We start from the raw sequence: 19,489 nt of genomic DNA on the forward strand, positions 1-19,489 counted from the left end.
ACAGTAAGAGTGCTGTGCTAAGGCAAGAATGGGATCTATATGGTAGGTTAGGAAAATAAAAACATCCATTGATGGACCCAATTCCTGCATTATGGTTTACTTTAGTTTATTCTAAACTAAATTGAATCATTATTCCTGTTTTGTTTTGTTTTGTTTTGTTTTTTCTCAGACAAAATCCTTAAAAAACTCTTTGCTTCTAAGGCAATAGGATTCATACACTTCAACTTACAGAAAATTGAGGGAATTAACTTAGTTGTTATCTTTGAAGAGGAAAAATGTTTTTATTAATGTAATTGCTACATATGATTGTCTGTTATTGTCATATTAATCACCGCAGTAATGGGTGCTATATAGGAACTTCACTTTGAATCATTAAGTGAATAACCCTTGTCAACCTCAGAGGTTCCCTAATAGATATATATTTTTTCTTTTTCACTGTTAATATTTCACTGTGTAATTACAGCTACCAATCCCTGTGCAGCTAATGACGGCAAAGGCCCCTGCTCTCACATGTGTCTGATCAATCATAATAGGAGTGCTGCTTGTGCATGCCCCCACTTGATGAAGCTCTCCTCAGACAAGAAGACCTGCTATGGTAAATTTCTTGGAGTTCTCATCTAAAATTTAAATTGAATTCTCTCAAATTGTATTAGCATTAAGATTTTCCTCAAAGTGAGCCAAAAGATATTTTTAATGTCCTTAAAAACATTTGAGGTAGTGCTATTTCCAGACTCTATTGATGATTCATCTACTTTGGGGAAGACTGACAAATTCTTTAAATATGTGATATACTGCACTTGGCTATTTATTACCTTATTCATTTTTTTCTTGCCACTTTCTGATTTAGTGTGTTAGCAGAATTTATCTCTACAAAACAGGGAGATTTGTAAGTGAAAGTGCATTTTCAGAAAGTGATGATGTAGGTAACCCATGTAACAAAGAGGTACTCAATAGCTTTAATCTCTTCCTGCTCTTCTAAAGCTATTTTCACATCATTTTATAGGGGATTATCGACTTGAAGGGGTGAGAAGTGAAGTAAAATGGGTAACTTTGAAGTATTCCTAAAAAATATTTAAACAGCACGTTTAAACTAGAAAAAAATGATAATGAAATTTGTGAATGAAATCAGACTGGAGTTTTTCTGTTTTATTTTACTTTTAAGTAATTTTTATTTGCAGAGCAATTACTTTTAAGGACAGAAAAGAATATACTCACAAAATCTTCACTTAGGAATTTAGGTACATGTCGATTTAATTAATTTTATATTATCATAGCATATCTCAACAACAATAATCTCAAAGATAGCAATGAAATAATAGAATATCTGTGACTTCTTCTATTTTATTTCCTATTTTATAAACTCTGTTCAAGAAAAATGCCTATGGAAGTAAAATGATGCAACATCACTCACAATGTTACTACAGATTTACAAAACTTTATAAGAAAGCATGCTTTAACATTATTTGAACCTGAATTTTGATAGGGAAAATGTGAACATGACTTTTAAGTCCATGCTTAATTTTGTTTTACTCAGAGATAGTATAGAAAAAATACTCTTTGATTTCTTCAAAAATCATTTAATGCAATGCATTATTGTTCCAAAATATACAAAGAACAAATATGGTTGTTTGACATTTGTAGAGGTCATGTGTTTTAGCAATTGTTTAAAATTCTAAGATCAAATTGCTGAGAATTTCCTGTCATTTCTAACAAAAGAAAAATAAAGGCAAGGATTCTAAGTTGTTTTACATTTGTTTCTATTAAGTATTTTAATTTAAATAATAGATAAGTCATTCCTGCCCATCAAATCTTGATTATGATTTTCTGGTGGTAAAATTCTATTAAGTCATCAACAATTAATATTTTAAAATTTCTAGATTGCTTCAAACTCGGCAAACTTATAAGAGGAAAACGTTTATTTCTGTTTCTTTTCTAGAAATGAAAAAATTTCTTCTATATGCAAGGCGTTCTGAAATCAGAGGAGTGGATATTGATAATCCATATTTTAACTTTATCACGGCCTTTACAGTCCCTGACATTGATGACGTTACTGTGATAGACTTTGACGCATCTGAAGAACGTTTATACTGGACAGATATTAAAACACAAACCATTAAGCGGGCTTTTATTAATGGAACTGGATTAGAAACTGTTATTTCAAGAGGTAAGAGTTTTGCAAAATACAACTTAAAAAATGTTACTCAATTTGTAATAATCACAAGTCTCTTTTTTATTCTTTTTTGTATTATCCAATTCTATGTTGTTAATTGAAAGTTGGAATTGATTATTCAGAGATTTAATAATATGCTATGTCTTAGCAACTGTAGAATGCTATAATTATGTTGCACATAGTACTCTAATAACTAGAAATTTAGTTTCACAGGAAAAAAAATTCAAAAGGGATCTCCTTAAAATTTACAGACTTCTAAACAAAAATATTTGAAGATTCCTTTCTGCTGATGGGGGAATTATAGTTAGGGCACACAGAAAATATAGGACTTTGGAAAGGACTGGGCTTCCCTCTCTGAATCAAGCTTATTATCAACTTATTTTGCATAAATTTCTACAGAACTAGACTCCACAAATAAGACTATTCATATCCACCTCCTGACCTAGCAGATGGAATCATAGGTTATTGGTAAATGTTGTTAACTTAGCCATTAAAAAAACAAGTAACTTCCCCAAAATGGAAAACATAGTTGAAGTGAAGTGAAACATACATGCAAATGCAGTGGTTAAACTCTAAATATTTAACATTGAATTATCCTAATCTTTTTTAAAATTTTGTTAAAGTGTGATTTCTTGGTCTGTTGTTGTTGTTGTTGTTGTTGTTATTTTAGTGTAACTTAATTGAGTATCTGCTCTTTTTCACTACTGCAAAACCAAACAAGACATTCCTGTTCAATTTCCTGCTCCATAAGCATGACAGAGTGATTTGGAAAAAATAGAAGAAAGGGTGATCAGTAATCCATATAGATATATCAAACTCTCATGTTTTGAAGCATACTAAAATTTTTAAATCAGGCCTTATTTGAACAAGGATCAATCCCTTAGTGAAAGCAATAAGAAGTACAGGTTTTAAATTCACTGGTTTTCAAGAGTTTTCCACATATCATACTTAGAAAGCTGGCTTGAGTACCACTAGTAGATCTGAGAGTATTTGACCACTAAAGTGCTTTTTTATTTATGCTAGCTCTTTATTCATCTAAGTCTAGTACTGTTAAGGCAACTTACATGAATTGGTTATAAGCTTTTTCAAATATTTATTTCAAACTTGCCATAAGAAAGGAACCTTTCTAAAAAGGCTAATGCAAAGACTTCTTCTTTGTACAGGATTTTTTTTTTTTTTACAGAGGTAAGATGGAATGATTGGATAACCACTGTTAGACTAGGTAATGGTCTTGAAAGATCAGTTAAACACCTTGAAAGATCAGTTGAAGGATATTAGGTGCTTCCCGAGACTGACTGTCAGGTGATCTTCTCATAAGAAATTCATCAATGTCTAACAGAAAATTGTTAAGCACTTTATCATGAATGAGAAATCCTTACCAAAAAGCTTTGTGAACTGTATGAAGTAAAAGACGTGATAGCTCAGGAAAATATGGGGACAATTTTCTGTCTGTAATTATAGATTGATAGCCAGTAGTAATTTGGAGTTTGTCTTTGAGAAAATCTCAAAGACTTATTTTCATTTAAGAAACTCTATTTATAATTATTAACCAAAAATTGAGCCATGAAATTTTCTAACTAACAATTAATTCATATATTCATTAGGATCAACAATCGTTAATTCGGTTATTTTGACAAATATTGGAATACTTTATATAAGATAAGAAATTGAAAGAGGATCAGTATTGAATGAGCATAGAACAAGAGGACACACTATATACAGGTTGATGGAGGTAAAGAAATAAATAGAAACCAAATAACTCCAGCCTTTACAGGTTGTTGATTTTTATGCTAGTACTGAAAATAGTGAGAACTAAGGAAATGTTTTAAGGAGGGCACAGCTATATAGTTAGGTTTGCCTTTGGAAAAGATATTCTAGCTTTTAGATTTAGTAGAGAATTGAAGAGGTCTCAGGTAGGGGGTAGGTGGGCCATGGACTCTGGGAGACTAGTTTACTGGCTGCTATAGTGGCTTTAGTAAGAAGTGATAGAAACCTGGACTAGAAAGGAAACAATAGAGATCAAGAAATGTGGGAGAATTATAGAAATATCAAAGAGTGAAAATATAAAGAAACTTAATTGGATATGAAAGTTGAGGAATAGGCATTGTCAAGGATAAGTCCTTCATTTCTGGCTACCCTACAAGTTGAATGAAGTTGTGATTTCCTTTCTTCCAGAGTGAAACCTTGTTAAGGCCTGATTTATCTTTCCATTATTAGAAAGCTTGAGAGGAACTTTTGACAGTTCAGCTTGTGAGCTCATCAAAGTATCTCAAATCCTGCCAGTAATTGTACTTTATTTTATCCTTTCATCTTTTAGATTCCCTAAGAATGTCTGTCTGACCTTTCTCTTACTTCTTACATGTCAGCCTCTGTATTTTCTTACTTTGCTATCCTTCTTCTACTGGACTTTTTCTTGAGAGATGGTTTCTTTCCTTATCTTCCTTAGCCTAAGTCTAACGTGAAACTTGCTTCAAAAATCAGACTCTACATTTGTCTATTGCCCCAAGCAGACCATTTTTTTTTTTTTTCAGAAAAACACTGAAGCTCTTTGGGTCAAGCCTTCATGAAGGGGTCTAGAAACAGTTTGCCTGTTTTGTCATTTTCCATATCCTGAAGTACTAAGCTATTCTTAATTTATGTACTACCTACAAGAGCTATTTGTTATATTGACTTGTACAAGGTACACTTAATTATAAGCATAAATACTAACACATGACTGTAGGCTCATTCATAGTATAAATTAACAAATATTTATTACCGTATGTATATTTGTCCCTTTCACAAAAACCAAAAATAATTTTATTCTAAGAAAAAGTAACAATTCATGGCAAATGTTCTTGCTAGTGGTCTGTGGCCTGACTCTCTGGTGGTAATTAATTCTTATACTTGAGTCACTGCTTGGTCCAAATATTTTTCAATTATTTATACTTTCAGGTTTATTTTGCTGATGTGATAAATAATATCAGCTGCCATTAATGGGACAAGCACCATTATCTCATATAATCTTTCCAAACCTATAATTAAGAATTACTTTTGTTCTGCAGAGGAGAAAGCTTAAAGTCCTAAAAGCTAAAACTCTGTCTCAGAAATAAAATGAGGAAACAATGGGGGCACATTCATACTTAGGACTGTATGATTACAGCTCCCATCATCCTCATTACCCTACAATAAGAGAATTTGGGACTTCATCCCAAGTAGCTGGGTGTTGTCCTTTTATATTATACTCATTTGCCTCTCCTGAGTGTTCATAATCTTACCCAGGATTATTGTACTATACTGGATACAAGATTGTCCCTCCCCCAGCTCTAAATAACATGACAAGAAATTCACTTGCAATTAACATAGGAAGAAAAAAAAAGAAGACATTAGTTAATACACCTTAAAGTTCCTTATACAGACCAGGAGTAAGACAGTTGACTTTCACATTTGTATCTATTCCTCTTTCATCTATCATTTATTCCCCATACAGTGCTTTGAGGTCAGTGCTTTGAGGTAAATGTTACTTTTTGCTTTTAAAAATGAGGAGGCATTTACTTCAGGTTTGCCATGGTAGGAAATACCAGAGCTTTGTTACATCCTAATTGGATTTTGACTCTAAAGTTGTGCTATGTTTCCTCCTGAGAATCCCTTCCTTTTACAAATAAGGAACTTCAGCAAGTAGAGAGCAGAAACTTTATTGTAACCACATGGTTTGTACAAATATTTCTTTCCAATGTTCACTGAATATACACTCAGCATACTCTGCAGAGTTCATTTAGTAGTACCTGGGTGAAGTATGGGGTCATTCCATCCCAGTGTCAACAGTTTTACTGGTTTTCTGAAATATGAGAAAAAGATTTTAGAAATACGTTGGCAGTTTTATTAGATTCCAAGCTACTGTCAATAAAATTTTGTTTTTTATTAGGAAAATCTCCTGGTGTGCCTCATTATTCTAAGGTAAAGTATAAATTTTTCATCTTTGGAAAATTAAGGACTCAACTTTGGGCAAATACAATTGATTCAGCAAAGTATTTTTTAGTACTAGAGTCATCTACCATCTGAATGAACTGGACTGTTAAGTTGAGTTAAGCAGATGCTAAAATGAACAAAAGGAAGATTAATATGAATTAGAAGTATATCTATTTATAAAGAACATTCTCTTACATGGTAGGAAATTATCATATAATCATATGCTTTTTTAACTACAAAAATATAAACCACTTCAAATGCCAACCTTTTGATCACATTGCTACTATATAAAATTTAATTCTCAATGATACTTTGAATCTAATTGGACCTATTTCAGAGTAGATTTCCATTATTATTTGAAATTGTTATCCACTTCTGCCAACAATTATTTTGTCAGTGAGTACTAACGATTCACTCATTCCCTCTATTTTGCAAAACACCATATTTAATATGGTAATAAAAATGCTTAGAAAAAAAACTATTATGAAAATTGGTCCAGAGAGATTGAAAGAAATGAAAACAGGTCAGTAATAACAGTGAGATCTAGATTTTGGAACCAGGCCTTGAATTAAAGTAGAAAGTTTGGATAGGGAACATCTGTTGTTTTGCCTCTTTCTGAGTGGGATTTCAATTTTCACTTTCACCCAGGAAAGCCTTTTATGGAAGAATGTCAACATCTGTGATTTAAAAAAAAGAGAGAGAAAAGAAAAGAAACAAAGAAAGACAAAATCACACCTATAAATGCCATTCCACTGAGAACTATGTATCTACAGCAATGTGTGCTAATTGAGTCATACTTCCTATCTTTATTCTTTACCTTTTAGTTAGAAGAATAGAATTTTCTTTTATTTTTTCCCCATAGGCTTTATATATGTATGGATTCTATATGTGGAACATTAGATGAGTAGAAAGATGGCTTTATTTAGTTAAGACAGTTCATAACCTCAGGGAGCTTCATATCTGGTAAAAGAATGAGATATAAATAACTAACTAAAATATAAGGCTACATGAAATATAAAGTTTCATAAGGGTGTCAGGTACTTAGGAAATTAGCACAAGGAGTATTAAGTTATTATATGGAATTACCTAAGTAATTACCTAATTACCTTAGGAAGTAATATTCAAACTAGACCTTTGGGGAACCAGTAGCTTGATCAATCCAGGTTGAGATATCAGGAGGTACAAAGCTCTGGACACTTTCCATGTAGAAAGGTGCAGGTAGTGAGCAGTAGCTAGACCTTCCAGAAGAATGACTTAGAAGGTTAATGTGACAGCACATCAGAGAAGGTCTTATGTCAGGATGAGCAGCAGTTTTGTATTTTTGTATTTTTTTCCCTAAAGGCAATGGGAAATCACTGAAAATTTTTATAGATGTTTATAGGTGATTCAGACCCTTTTGAAGATAAATCAGATAGAAATCTGAAATATTGAAAAATGATAAATTATAGATAAGAATACAGCTAGAGGGGCACCTGTGTGGTTTAGTCAGTTAAGCATCAGAGTCTTGATCTCAACTCAGGTCATGATCTCATGGTCGTAGAATCAAAACCCATATCCTACTCCACACTAACAATGCAGAGCCTGCTTGGGATTTCTCTCTCTCTCTCTCTCTCTCTCTCTCTCTCTCTCTCTCTCTCTCTTTCTCACACACACAAACACACACAAAATAAATAAACTTAAAAAAATTACAGCTAGGAACTTAAGAAATGTTCTAAATCTAGAGTAAAAACTAGACTAGAACAATGAGAGGTATAAGAAGGTGACAGACACCAAGCGTGTGGTAGATATAGAAGTAATTGAACCTGATGACTGGGAGAGAGGTGAAGTTAACCAGATAATTGGAAAGATACTGGAGACATTGATCTAGATGAAAATAAAGGAGACAGCCTTACTTTAAACATTTTCCCAAATCAGCAGCATATCTAAAATACAAATAATTATAGGTTTAGGAGATTGAGATGTATATTCTCTAGGAAAAACAACAACAACAACATAGGTTTGGGATACATGCATATGTGTTAAAACTAAAACAAACAAACAAACAAACAAAACAAGACAATGATAAACACTAAATTATTCAAAGTTGAAGAAGCATAAAATTAGTGAGGGTGTACATAGAAGGCTCCTAAAGTGTTTTGTAATATTCTTTCTTAGGCTGTTTCTTAATTTGCATACCATGTATTAAATATGGTAATATATGTGTTTGTGTGTATATAGTTTCTCATAGTTGCAACAGATGGGATGTTTAATATTTACCAAGTTCCCTTGAGACAGCTTTCAAAGATATTACCAATTTGCTTTTATTTTAACATGGCCCCTTAGAACAGATATGTAATTGCCTAGAAGCTCATTTCAAATGAGTTTTGATTGGATATAACCATATCTTTCCTCAGAGAATTATGAGCATTGGGATCCCCTCCTTTTTTGAAGACATACATGATTTTGGGTAAAAGCCTAATTTAGGCCTACCTCCAAGATGCTGGTGTCAGCAAGTCCACTGCATAGGGGAAAGAAGGAAGGAAGGGAGGCACGGAGGGAGGGAGGGAGGAAGAGAGAAAAGAAAGAGAAAAAAAAGAAAAGAGAGAGAGAGAGAAAGAAAAAAATAAATTTCGTAAGCAGAGAATTGACAACCATTGTGCTGTATTTATTTATTTTTTTCATTTAGATTTATCTACACCTCAATCAGTTTATGTGGTTACCCATTCCTCTTTCATCTAAGGCCTTTTTTTCTTTGATCATTTTTCTTTTTTCTGAATTATATCCTTTAATATTCCTTTAGTTTAGTGATAACCTAATATCTTTTCTGAAAATATATTTATTTAGCTTTTGTTTTTGGAAGATATTTTTTAATCGTGGTAAAATACACATAAAATTTATCATCTTGACTCTTTTTAAGTATATAATTCAGTAGTTTTACGTACATTCACATTGTGAACCAATCATCAGAACTCCTTTCATCTTGTAAAACTGGAATTTATAGCTATTAAACAACAACTCCTGATACCCCCTCCTCCCAACACCAGGTAATTTTACTCCCCAAGTTTCCATCATTCTACTTCCTTTGTGAATTTAACTGCTCTAAATGCCTCTTAGAAGTGGAATCACACAGTATTTGTCTTTTTTGTGAAGGGCTTATTTGACACAGCTTGATATTTTTAAGGTGTATCCATATTGTGGCAAGTGTCAGAATTTATTTTAAGGCTGAATAATATTCCATTTTATATATGTATCACAATTTTTATACATTCATCCGTTGATGCACATTTGGGTTATTTGTACCTTTGGGCTACTGTCAGTAATTCTGCTGTGACCATAAGTGTGTATTCAAGACCCTGCTTTCAATTTTGGGGAGTATATACCCAGATGTGGAACTTCTGGATTCTATGGTAATTCTATTTTTAATTTTTTGAGAAACTGCCATGCAGTTTCGCACAGAGGCTGCACCATGTTACATTCCTACCAATGTTATACAGAAAGGTCCCAATGTCTCTACAACCTTGTAAACATTTGGATGTTGTTGTTGTTATGTAGCCATCCTAATGGGTGTGAGGTGGTTTCTGATTGTGATTTTGATTTGCATTTCCCTAATGGTTAGTGATGTTGAACATCATTTCATGTTCTTCTTGGCCATTTATACATCTTCCCTGGACAAATGACTATTCCATTCCTTTACCCATTTTTTAAATAAATATTTTTGTTATTGTTGAGATGTAGCTGTAAAGATAATTTTGTTGAGTACAAATTTCAAGTTATTTTCTCTCAACCCTTTGCTGACAGATATTATTCCAACAACTTTTGCATTTTTTGTTGTTATTGAGAATCTCCATGTTTATCTAACTATCATTCTTTTTTTGGTGTTGTGTCTTTTCTCTCGAGATGCTTTTAACATTTTTTCTCTGTCTTCATGGCATTGTTTTTATTTAGGCCTCTAGAGTCTGTTTTACTTCCTATGGGATGGTGTATTTTTATCAGCCCAGGGAGGAAAAAAAAACCTCAAATATTGTCTCTGACCATTTTCTCTAACCTAGCCTATTTCCTCCTTTGCAAAATTTGGTTAGATGTGCTAGACTTCATTCTAACCTCCAACTCATTTAATCTTCTTGTTTCTCTGTGTTGGCACTGGATAACTCCTTTAATTTGTCTTGTATCAATTCCTGAATTATATCTAAGCTGGTGGTTAATTCACTTAATAAATTGTTTCTTTTTAATATTACTTTAAAAGATATTTATAAGTTATTTTTTGGTTATCATTTATGTCTTCCAAGGGTATTTTTAAAATAAATTATTGACCTATTATTTCAAAGCATATTTTTTTCTTTAAAATATTCCACTCATTTTTCTTTATTTCACACAACAATGTAAAAACAGGTAAGCTCTGGAGTTTTAAACCTATTGTTAAGTTTTCTCTTAATCCTTGCTCTTATGTTTCATTTCTCTGTGTGTGCTTTATTTTTGTGTTCTGATCTATTATGAGAATGAACTCAATCTAGGGAATTCTGAGGGCCTACATTGAGGAATATGTTTTCTTCCACAGAGGGTTTCAATTTGCTTCTGCTGGAGGGAAAGGGAGTCACAATAAACTGGAAATCAATTATATTTGATTTGTCCCCCATCCAACCAGACTAGTCATCTGTTGCCCCAGTATAAACTAATGCTTAAAGTTTTTGTTTATTTCTTTTGTTTTGTTTGGGTTAGGTTTGGTTTTGTTGAGTTTTGTTTTCTGTATTTAGAGAAAGGACAGCAAAAATAAATTTTGTTTTTATTTTTAAATTATTTTCTTTTTTAAAAAAATTAAATATTTAAAAAGACAGAGAGAAAAAAGGGCAGAGAGAGGGTGATACAGAGAATCCCAAGTAGGCTCCACACTTTGAGCACAGAGCCCAGTTCAAGCCCAGGGCTTGAACACAGAAACTGCAAGATCATTACCTGAGCTGAAATCAAGAGTTGGATGTTTAACCAACTGAGCCACCCAGGCTCCCCTCAGTTATTCTCCTTTTTAAGCAAGCAGGGAGATTTATTTTTTTTCCTATTCACCTGTATCATTGAGGATGTATACTCTTCTAATATAGCTGGTATTTTTCTCGTTTAGCTTTCCTAGTCTTTATGCATTTAAGAACTGATCTGTATTGCACGGAACTAATGATCCGTGAATCTCTGGATTATAACTTGATTTGATTTCTCAACTTTTTGTCCCTATAGCTGCACCAGCCTCTGTGTTCCCATTTGCCTTCCTCTCTGGTTTTAGCTAACATACAAGTCTGTGTTAGCACTTAGAGACTTTCCTATCTGTCTTGTGATCTTGATAAATCATTTAAATGGTATAATTTACCATTTTTCAGAGAATATTATTGCAATAAAGGCTTTTCAAAAAAGGTAAAGGTCCCTCAATATAGAAAATTGAGTCCTCTGAGAAATTTGCTCAGAGGTCTTTGACTTACTTGAAAACAAGAGTTAAGAGTCAAAATAGTATTTTAACATTTTTATCAAGGAAAGAAAACGTTCATTAAACATGGCAGTTTTTATCCCACTCCACCCTTATGGTGAGTTTGCCAGGTTTCTCTGAAAAACAAACAGACAAACAAACAAATAAAAAACAGACATGTGTTTAGTAATGGTCAAAAACTACAAAAGTTTTATTTTAGACTTAAAGTTGGTAATTAGAAACTCTAAATGGTGGGTAGAAAAAAGGTAAGGATAAAGAATGATAATTAATATTGGCTGAGTATATATTTGTATATGTACTCCTGAGAATGAACTTGAGGACCTTGTCTGATATTTCTAGCTCAGGTCACATAGCCTTAAAATTATAGATTATATATATATCATGAATTTATTAATCAATTCATTAAAAAATATTTATGTTGAAGCAATGTTGTATACATTTGGGGAGCAGCACTATAAAGATATATTAGCAAGGAATCTACCTGCAAGAAATATATATAAGAGTAGTAATATGTCAGGAAATAACCATCACATTAAGTACAAAGGGATTGACCAGATACAGTCCTGTTGTTAGGTAGATAGAGTCAAATTTTCTGGCTAGGACATAAAATTGATTAGGTTTTTGTGGTTGAAGGGTGATGTTGTCTATCTGCTTACTTACTTTTGTGTGGGATTCAGGTAGAAGGAAATGTAATAAGTTATGGATTCCAGGTAATGCCCTATAGGTTCAAAAGGTCAGGATAAGTCTGGAAATCTGAAAACACATCAGTATGACTGAAGTGTAAGGTAATTCGTTAAAAATAGTGGAAAAACAAAGTTGGGAAGGTAGTTATATTCAGATTATACAGGAAGCCAGGCTAAGGAATTTAGACATCACTTTCTGAGTGGTTGAAAGCTATTGAATATCTTTGGGACAAACAAAGGTCCTGATGCAGAACTCTCCAGTCAGAAAAATAACCTGGCAGCAACTAAATCATTTGGTTGGATAAGGAAAAAGAATGGATGCTATTGCAATTTTAAAGACAGAAATAGATTTGAGAGGGCATGAACCATAGAACTGACAAGGACTAAATAGGTATTAATAGCTTACATTTGAATATGCTTTCCAATGTAGGAGTGCAATGTATTCTCTAGGCCATATGATTAAGAGTCAATCAGAAATAAATAAAAGGATTTTGAGCAGCAGAAACAGCCAAAAAATAAAAACGAAAACCTTTGGAAAACATGTATTTTAGAGAAAATAAAAACATACTGTGTCATTTTTGCCAATACCAAGCAGTCCAGGGTAAAAAATGCAGAAAATATTAAGTCCTTGGATTGGCAAAATATCCTTCAACCCTGCATTAAACCGAATAAATAACATCATCTAACGTAATATTCCCAGCAATCCTATGTATTATCTGTAATTAGCCTCATTTTCCTGATAAGAATAGAGGCTGAAATTTAAGTGACTTGATTAAAGACAAAAAATAGGCACCCAACCTAGAACATGAAGCCAGGTGTTCTCATTATAGCAAGACTGTCTCTCAGCAACCAATTAAGTCCAGAGGGTGAAGGAGAAGAAGGAATAAATATCCTGGATGAGGCAAAATAAATAAGTATCAGACATGCCATGTTTAGCCTTACAGAGGTGTTGTAGTACTTTTTCTCAAGAAGAGGGATCCAGAGGAGGACAACTAAAAAGAAATTTCTAGTGTTGGATCAAAAAAAAAAAAAAAATAAAGTTGACATTTGAGATTCACCAACTTACCAGTAAATTCATGATGAAAGGTAACTTGCAGAGGAAAGGTTGTTGATTAGAGGAGAATTAAAACATGGATGATACCTTCTAAGGGAGCTGTGATTAAAAGTTATTTAGAAATAATAAGAGCATTTTGAGCAGAAAGTAGGCTCTGTCGGGTTTGGAAAGACATACACGGACGCTGGAACCTACCAGGCCAATACTGACAGTATAACAGACCTAGAACCACCAGGTCTCCATGTCCTATTTTGCTCTTTTAAATTTTGAAATAATTGCCAAATTTTACAAATCTGATGTTGTCACTTTCACATGAAAAATCCAGCGTTGTGGCATCTTTTAACAATGGTAAAAATGGAAGATTTAACAGTGTGGAGGGTTCAGCAACAGCTGCTCTGTGGTTCCAGCGGCGCTTGGGTTGGAACCACTGCTCTGGAGCAGTGCCTGGGAGCAAGTTAGAACTTGCCAAATGCCAGGCCCCTTCCCAGACCTACTGCATCAGAATCTTCCTCCTAACAGTCTCCAGGTGTCTTACAAGTTTGAGTAACACTAGTCTACAGAGCTTTGGACATTCAGTATGCTTGAAGATAACAGAACTGTGTAAAATAAAGACAAAACCAGATTAGAGGATTCAAGTGCCACAGATTGGGGACTAAATGGGCCTACTTTATATGTTAATATGTTAAAAAGATTTTCTAGTAAATACCTGAAAAAGCTTTTATAGGATCCATCATTTTTAACACTTGATTTTAATTTGTTTCTAATTAAAGTATACAATTGTATTTAAGCCTAAATTCCATCCTTTTTTTAAAGATGCCTAATTAAATAATCAAGGAATAACAACCCAAATATTCATATTGGCAGCAATGAATTAATCGAAACTTAATTAGATTTTAGTAATTTCTGTAGAATCCACGTTGGAGGAATATTAAAAGGATTTTGTTTCTTTGCTCATATCTCAGTCCATTTCTGTTAATTATCTATTTTGCAAGATGTTCAACTCTGGTGATCTTGTTTTAGGAAAGTTGAATTGTTTTATTTCATTTCAGGAACAAATTGGCACTTTCAAACATAAAATAGCCCATTTGTTGACGGCCCACAAGTACTTTCTCCTGACTAGAAAGATGTGCTACCAACTGAAAAAGCTGTTACTCTAATTTGAATTTCGGTCACCTTGGACCATAAGACCTCTGCCTGTGTCTGCTCCTAAGTATTTACTAGTGAATCACTGAGTGTTAGTGTAATTTCAATGCTAATTGTTGCTTCAGGTTTTCAAATGGCTCAGCAGTAAGACATTAATGATTATTCATGCCTTAAGAAGGGCTGATAAGGGAATGAGATTACAATCTTGTACAATTTTAGCTAACAAATTAAATTGTAAATTAAATTTTCCTGAGACAGAAAATAACTTACTTTGGAAAGTCAAAAAGAATGAGAAACTTCATTCACTTTTAATTTTCTCTTTCCTGTTTTACAGATATTCAGAGTATCAGAGGGTTAGCAGTGGATTGGGTCTCACGGAATTTATATTGGGTTAGCTCTGAATTTGATGAAACACAAATTAATGTGGCACGACTAGATGGCTCTTTGAAAACCTCAATTATCCATGGAATCGATAAGCCACAGTGTCTTGCAGCTCACCCAGTCAGGGGGTAAAGTATGATTATTTTTTGTAAAGTTTTTCAAAAGTTTCACACATTTTTACCTTGATTTCATATAAAAACTGTATTTAATTCAGAGGAATTATTAGCCAGACGGTAAAAAAAGTGAATATGAAAATTGTAAAAGAGATCCCTGCTTAGAGATTTCTGGTATCTGCATAAAATCAGGTTTTTACATATTATTATAACATTTTATTAATTTATGTTTCTAAGGAGTAACAGTTCAGAATAAAAAAAGAAAAAAAGGTACAAGGAAAAGTCATTGATTTCATTTCAAATATCAGTTATTAGTAACATATTTACTGCATGCTGATGTTACAGTAACTGCTAAGTAGCTCAAATTCTCCCACCTTCTGGCTAATCATCATGTACACATGGAGAGAGCTTGTGTAGGGCTAAAATACTTTCTCCCCAGTGCTTTCAATGGGAATGGCTGAAGTGACTTTGTTTTCTTCTTTGGTATCTGGTTTCTCTAAACCAAGAAGATTCAATCTTAATGAATTACTTTACATAGAAATGATTTACTATAGTCATAGATATTTCAGTTGTGAATGTAGGAGGAAACAGGAAGTGAGAAGATTGTCCTTCAATGACAGGAAAAAGCGGGAGTGATGCTTTCTTCTGAGGCAGACCTGTGTGTTACTGTCGGCAAGTGTCTCACCAATTTGCCAAAAAGAATTCATCCTGACCCAAGAATTTACATTGATATTAACTTTCTTCTTCAGTGTAAGTTTTTAGTCAACAAGTAGGCCTACATCTAATATTTTTAATCCATATCTCTTAAATTAAGGAAACTCTACTGGACAGATGGAAACACAATTAACATGGCAAACATGGATGGCAGTAATAGCAAGATTCTCTTTCAAAATCAAAAGGAACCAGTTGGTAAGTTTGTTTGCTTTTTTCTTTTTGAATAGTCACTGCAGTGTTTAATATGACAAACCTGTACTTATATAATATATCTCTGTTCTAGAGCCTGAAAGGAAATATTACAGATTAATAATATAAATTCAAGAATTTATCACTCTCATTGAATCCATTGGGTCTAGGTGGGTGAAGGAGGAAGCACTCTTTTTTTCTAGATAAGAAGATAACGTCCTTTGATATGAGAATTTTTATAGTATCTTAAGTACTGAAGTCACTTAAAGCTTGATGTAATTACTTAATCTCATATTTTCAGTGGTGAATATCTGATACATTGCTGCAGTGGCAATATAATGAACCAAGGCTTCCCTGATCGTCATTGTGTTGTTATTAGTAGTTATAATTATATAAGTATTTAGTGTTTAGTTTTCAGCAGTTTTTTATTCACTATGGAGTAGATTGGCTTGGTTTGTTATTCTACCTTTGCTAACCATTTAAATCATTAGATAAAACTCGATGGTGCTGAAAGAAAACTCTGATGCCTATCCGTAAAACATCTCTTAAAAATTTAACTATGAAGATTGTTTTAGAAGTTAATATGTTACATATGTATGCATAGATAGATTTACATTGTAATGTATATAGTTTTCAAATCCTAATCACACTTTCCTCCTATTTTCCTATATTTCCTCTTAATTTTAAGAGGCAAGGCTTATCACACTGCCTATTTGTCATCTCAAGTATCTTTTTAAAAAAGTCCAGTAATGAACCTGGATTTTGAGATCACATTAAATGAGAGTGATAGAATGTACAAAAGAAAGCCATAATTGCCTTGAATTGAACATAGTGTATTTTTAATTCTGGGGGGAAAGTCAATTCACTATGAAGCTTTTCAGCATTTTTTCTTAGTTTTAGAAATGTGGTAGTATCCTTATTTGAAGGAGCTCATTTTACTACTGGTGATTTGGTAAAGGTGCAGTGTCACCAAGATTTACAATAAATAATTCTTTTCATGTAGTCTATAGACGAAACCTCTGATAGAAAATGATAATATTAACAACTCTTTTCTTTGGACTGGCTGTTCTAAGATTTGATACACAATTGAAATTCAAGTTAGTGTTAGAAATTAAAGGCAAATTGAAATGCTAATACTTCTGTGTGGAAAATGATAGGACAAAAGAAACATGGGCCTCTACAAGATTAGGACCCATACAAAAGACTTAATTTGGACTCAAGCAATTCAGTTGGTGCTTATCTAGAATGGTGCAGAATATTTAATATGGAAAAGTGAGTATGATGAAAATAGTATGAGCAAATAAAATCCTTACATTGTAATGCGGTAGCCCCAGGTTACACCAAAATGTTAATTTATATGCTTGTTTCGATAATGGGAAAACCTTATCTTCTTTAATGCTAAATATCCATTCCCCTACTCAAAATAAATTTTTAAAAAACCCTCCCAGCTTACATAAAGAAAGGTTATAAAGAAAAATAGTGTTACTGTTTACACTTATTGTTGTATTTGAAAATCACCTTAAATTAATTCAAAATGATACTTTTAAATTTTAATTTGCCCAAGATACACCAGTTTGACCAAAGTAACCCAGAACCTCATTGTGAACGCTGCCTTAAATCGGCATTAATGAGTATGGCTTGCAAGTCCGACATTCATTCAATAAGCAGATTTTTATTGAGTATCAGATTTTGTATTAGGACTATTGATAAAAATTTGATACCCTCCTTTTCCTTAAGGGGGACAAGAACCTAAATCACTTTAGATTCCATTAAGTAAATTTAACTCAGTGACCTTCAGCAAATTGTTAGCTTGGTGGTACTTGCTTTCCTCATCTGTAAAATCAAGACAAAATGTCGATTTTATAAAGTTCCCATGAGGACTGAATGAGGAAAATTTATTAAGAGAACATCTGGCCTTTAATACTAGAACCTATCAGGAGTAATAATACAAGGTATGTTGGATCCAATAGAAGAATTTGAATTATTTGATTGCAATATTGAGAGTATAAATGAGTTCAGTAAAGAATAAATATGCAATAGAATCCATTGAAATATTGCAGAGGATTATAGGTAGCAAATAGGCCTCTGAGATGAGCAAATTTTTATGCAAATGTGAGGAATGTACTCCATATTGTTTTGTTTTACTGCTAATGCTAAGAGGTAAACAAGTGGAAGTAGCTGGATTGTACTCTCAGATCTTCCCAAAATAATCCCTGGGGCAAAAAGACAACTGGGCCCTCATCTTCCTCTTGTAGTTCTTTAAATATATTTTTAATTTTTAATTTTTTAACTTGATTTATTTATTTTGAGACAGACAGAGAGAGAGGCAGGGAGAAATAGAGAGGGCAAGAGAGAGAATCCAAGCAGGCTCAACACTCAGAACAGAGTCTAATGTGGGGCTCAAACTCATGAACCCTGAGACCATGACCTGCACCAAAATCAAGGGTGGGCTACTTAACAGACTGAGACACCCAGGCACCCGTTCCTCTTGTACGTCTTGATGTTGTTTACAAAAAGGGTTACTTACAACTTCCTTCTGTAATTTTCTACTTTAGCAAACTAACATGTTAACCAGGTCTCTGCCGTTCTTAATAAGAGACTGTGTTGTCCATTCATAAATGTAACAAATCATTTCCCTTTTTTATGTTCCTGAAATCTGAATGGCAAATGGGCTGGCAAATACTCAGCCCAACATATTCTACTACACTTCTGCCCACAGATACCTTTTTTTTTTTTTTTTTTGATGTACAGAGGAAGAAAGTGAGCAGGTGAAATTCTATCCTGCCTCTATTCTCCCTTGATTCCCTGCTGCAATGGGGAATATTTCTATCTTCGTAGGCCATTAACCATCAGTTAACACTTGCCATCTTTAACTACCACTTCAAATTAAGTGAATTAAATTGTTCAAGGTGTAAGGTACAAGAGGAAGAATGAATTTAAGGTGCTTGGAAACTAGGAACAACTTGTAGTAATTTTCACATTCACATGAAACATTCCTTTTACTGCTTGAGGGATAATATGGTTTTGGAAAAATGTTGTTTTAGGATCATACCAAACACAGATTTGAATCTCTGCTTTGATACTTATTAACTCCGTGACTTTAAACATGCTTCTTTCCTTTTTGAAGGCTCAGTTTTATTACCTGTAAGATAGAGATAACAGTGTCTATCTTTTTGAGCTATTTTTAGAGTTAAAGGCTCATATGCAATATCTTATGTTCCACAAACCACACACTTATATACTCTAAAGAATATATGCTCAAAGAAACACGTACAAGGATATTTAATGCATCATTGTTTATAACTCTAAAAAATTTGAAAAGGCTTTAAATCTTCATCAGAAGAGGAATAGTAAATAAATGCAGCATATTTATGTGCTGAAATACTGTATACAAATACGAATATGTTTTTGTATATATACAAAAAGATGTAATAGATCTCAGAAGCATTGAGTGAGAGAAGTAATTAGCAGAATGATACTTATGGTATGAAATCATTCATAGAAGTTCAAAATGAAACATACAACATTAATGGATATTTCTCCTGGTTGAATATGTTTATAAAAGTATGGAAAACGTAAACTGGAGATAATCCACACCAATTTTATAATAGCAGTTCTCTTTAGGAAGGAACAATAATGACATTCAAAGGG

At 33.1% G+C, this 19,489-nt stretch overlaps 1 protein-coding gene across 1 annotated transcript in view; it reads left to right on the plus strand.

The window, feature by feature from the left end:
* Nucleotides 1–19,489, plus strand: part of LRP1B (LDL receptor related protein 1B) — a 1,876,868-nt gene that overhangs the window by 1,289,733 nt on the left and 567,646 nt on the right. Inside the window, exons 28-31 of the mRNA XM_049615676.1 lie at nt 464–595; nt 1,937–2,164; nt 14,776–14,950; nt 15,750–15,844. Coding sequence (XP_049471633.1) covers nt 464–595; nt 1,937–2,164; nt 14,776–14,950; nt 15,750–15,844 — 630 coding nt within the window. The remainder of the gene's footprint in view (nt 1–463; nt 596–1,936; nt 2,165–14,775; nt 14,951–15,749; nt 15,845–19,489) is intronic.

The sequence above is a fragment of the Panthera uncia genome (assembly GCF_023721935.1).
Source record: "Panthera uncia isolate 11264 chromosome C1 unlocalized genomic scaffold, Puncia_PCG_1.0 HiC_scaffold_3, whole genome shotgun sequence".
In the NCBI taxonomy this organism is placed as follows: Eukaryota; Metazoa; Chordata; class Mammalia; order Carnivora; family Felidae; genus Panthera; species Panthera uncia.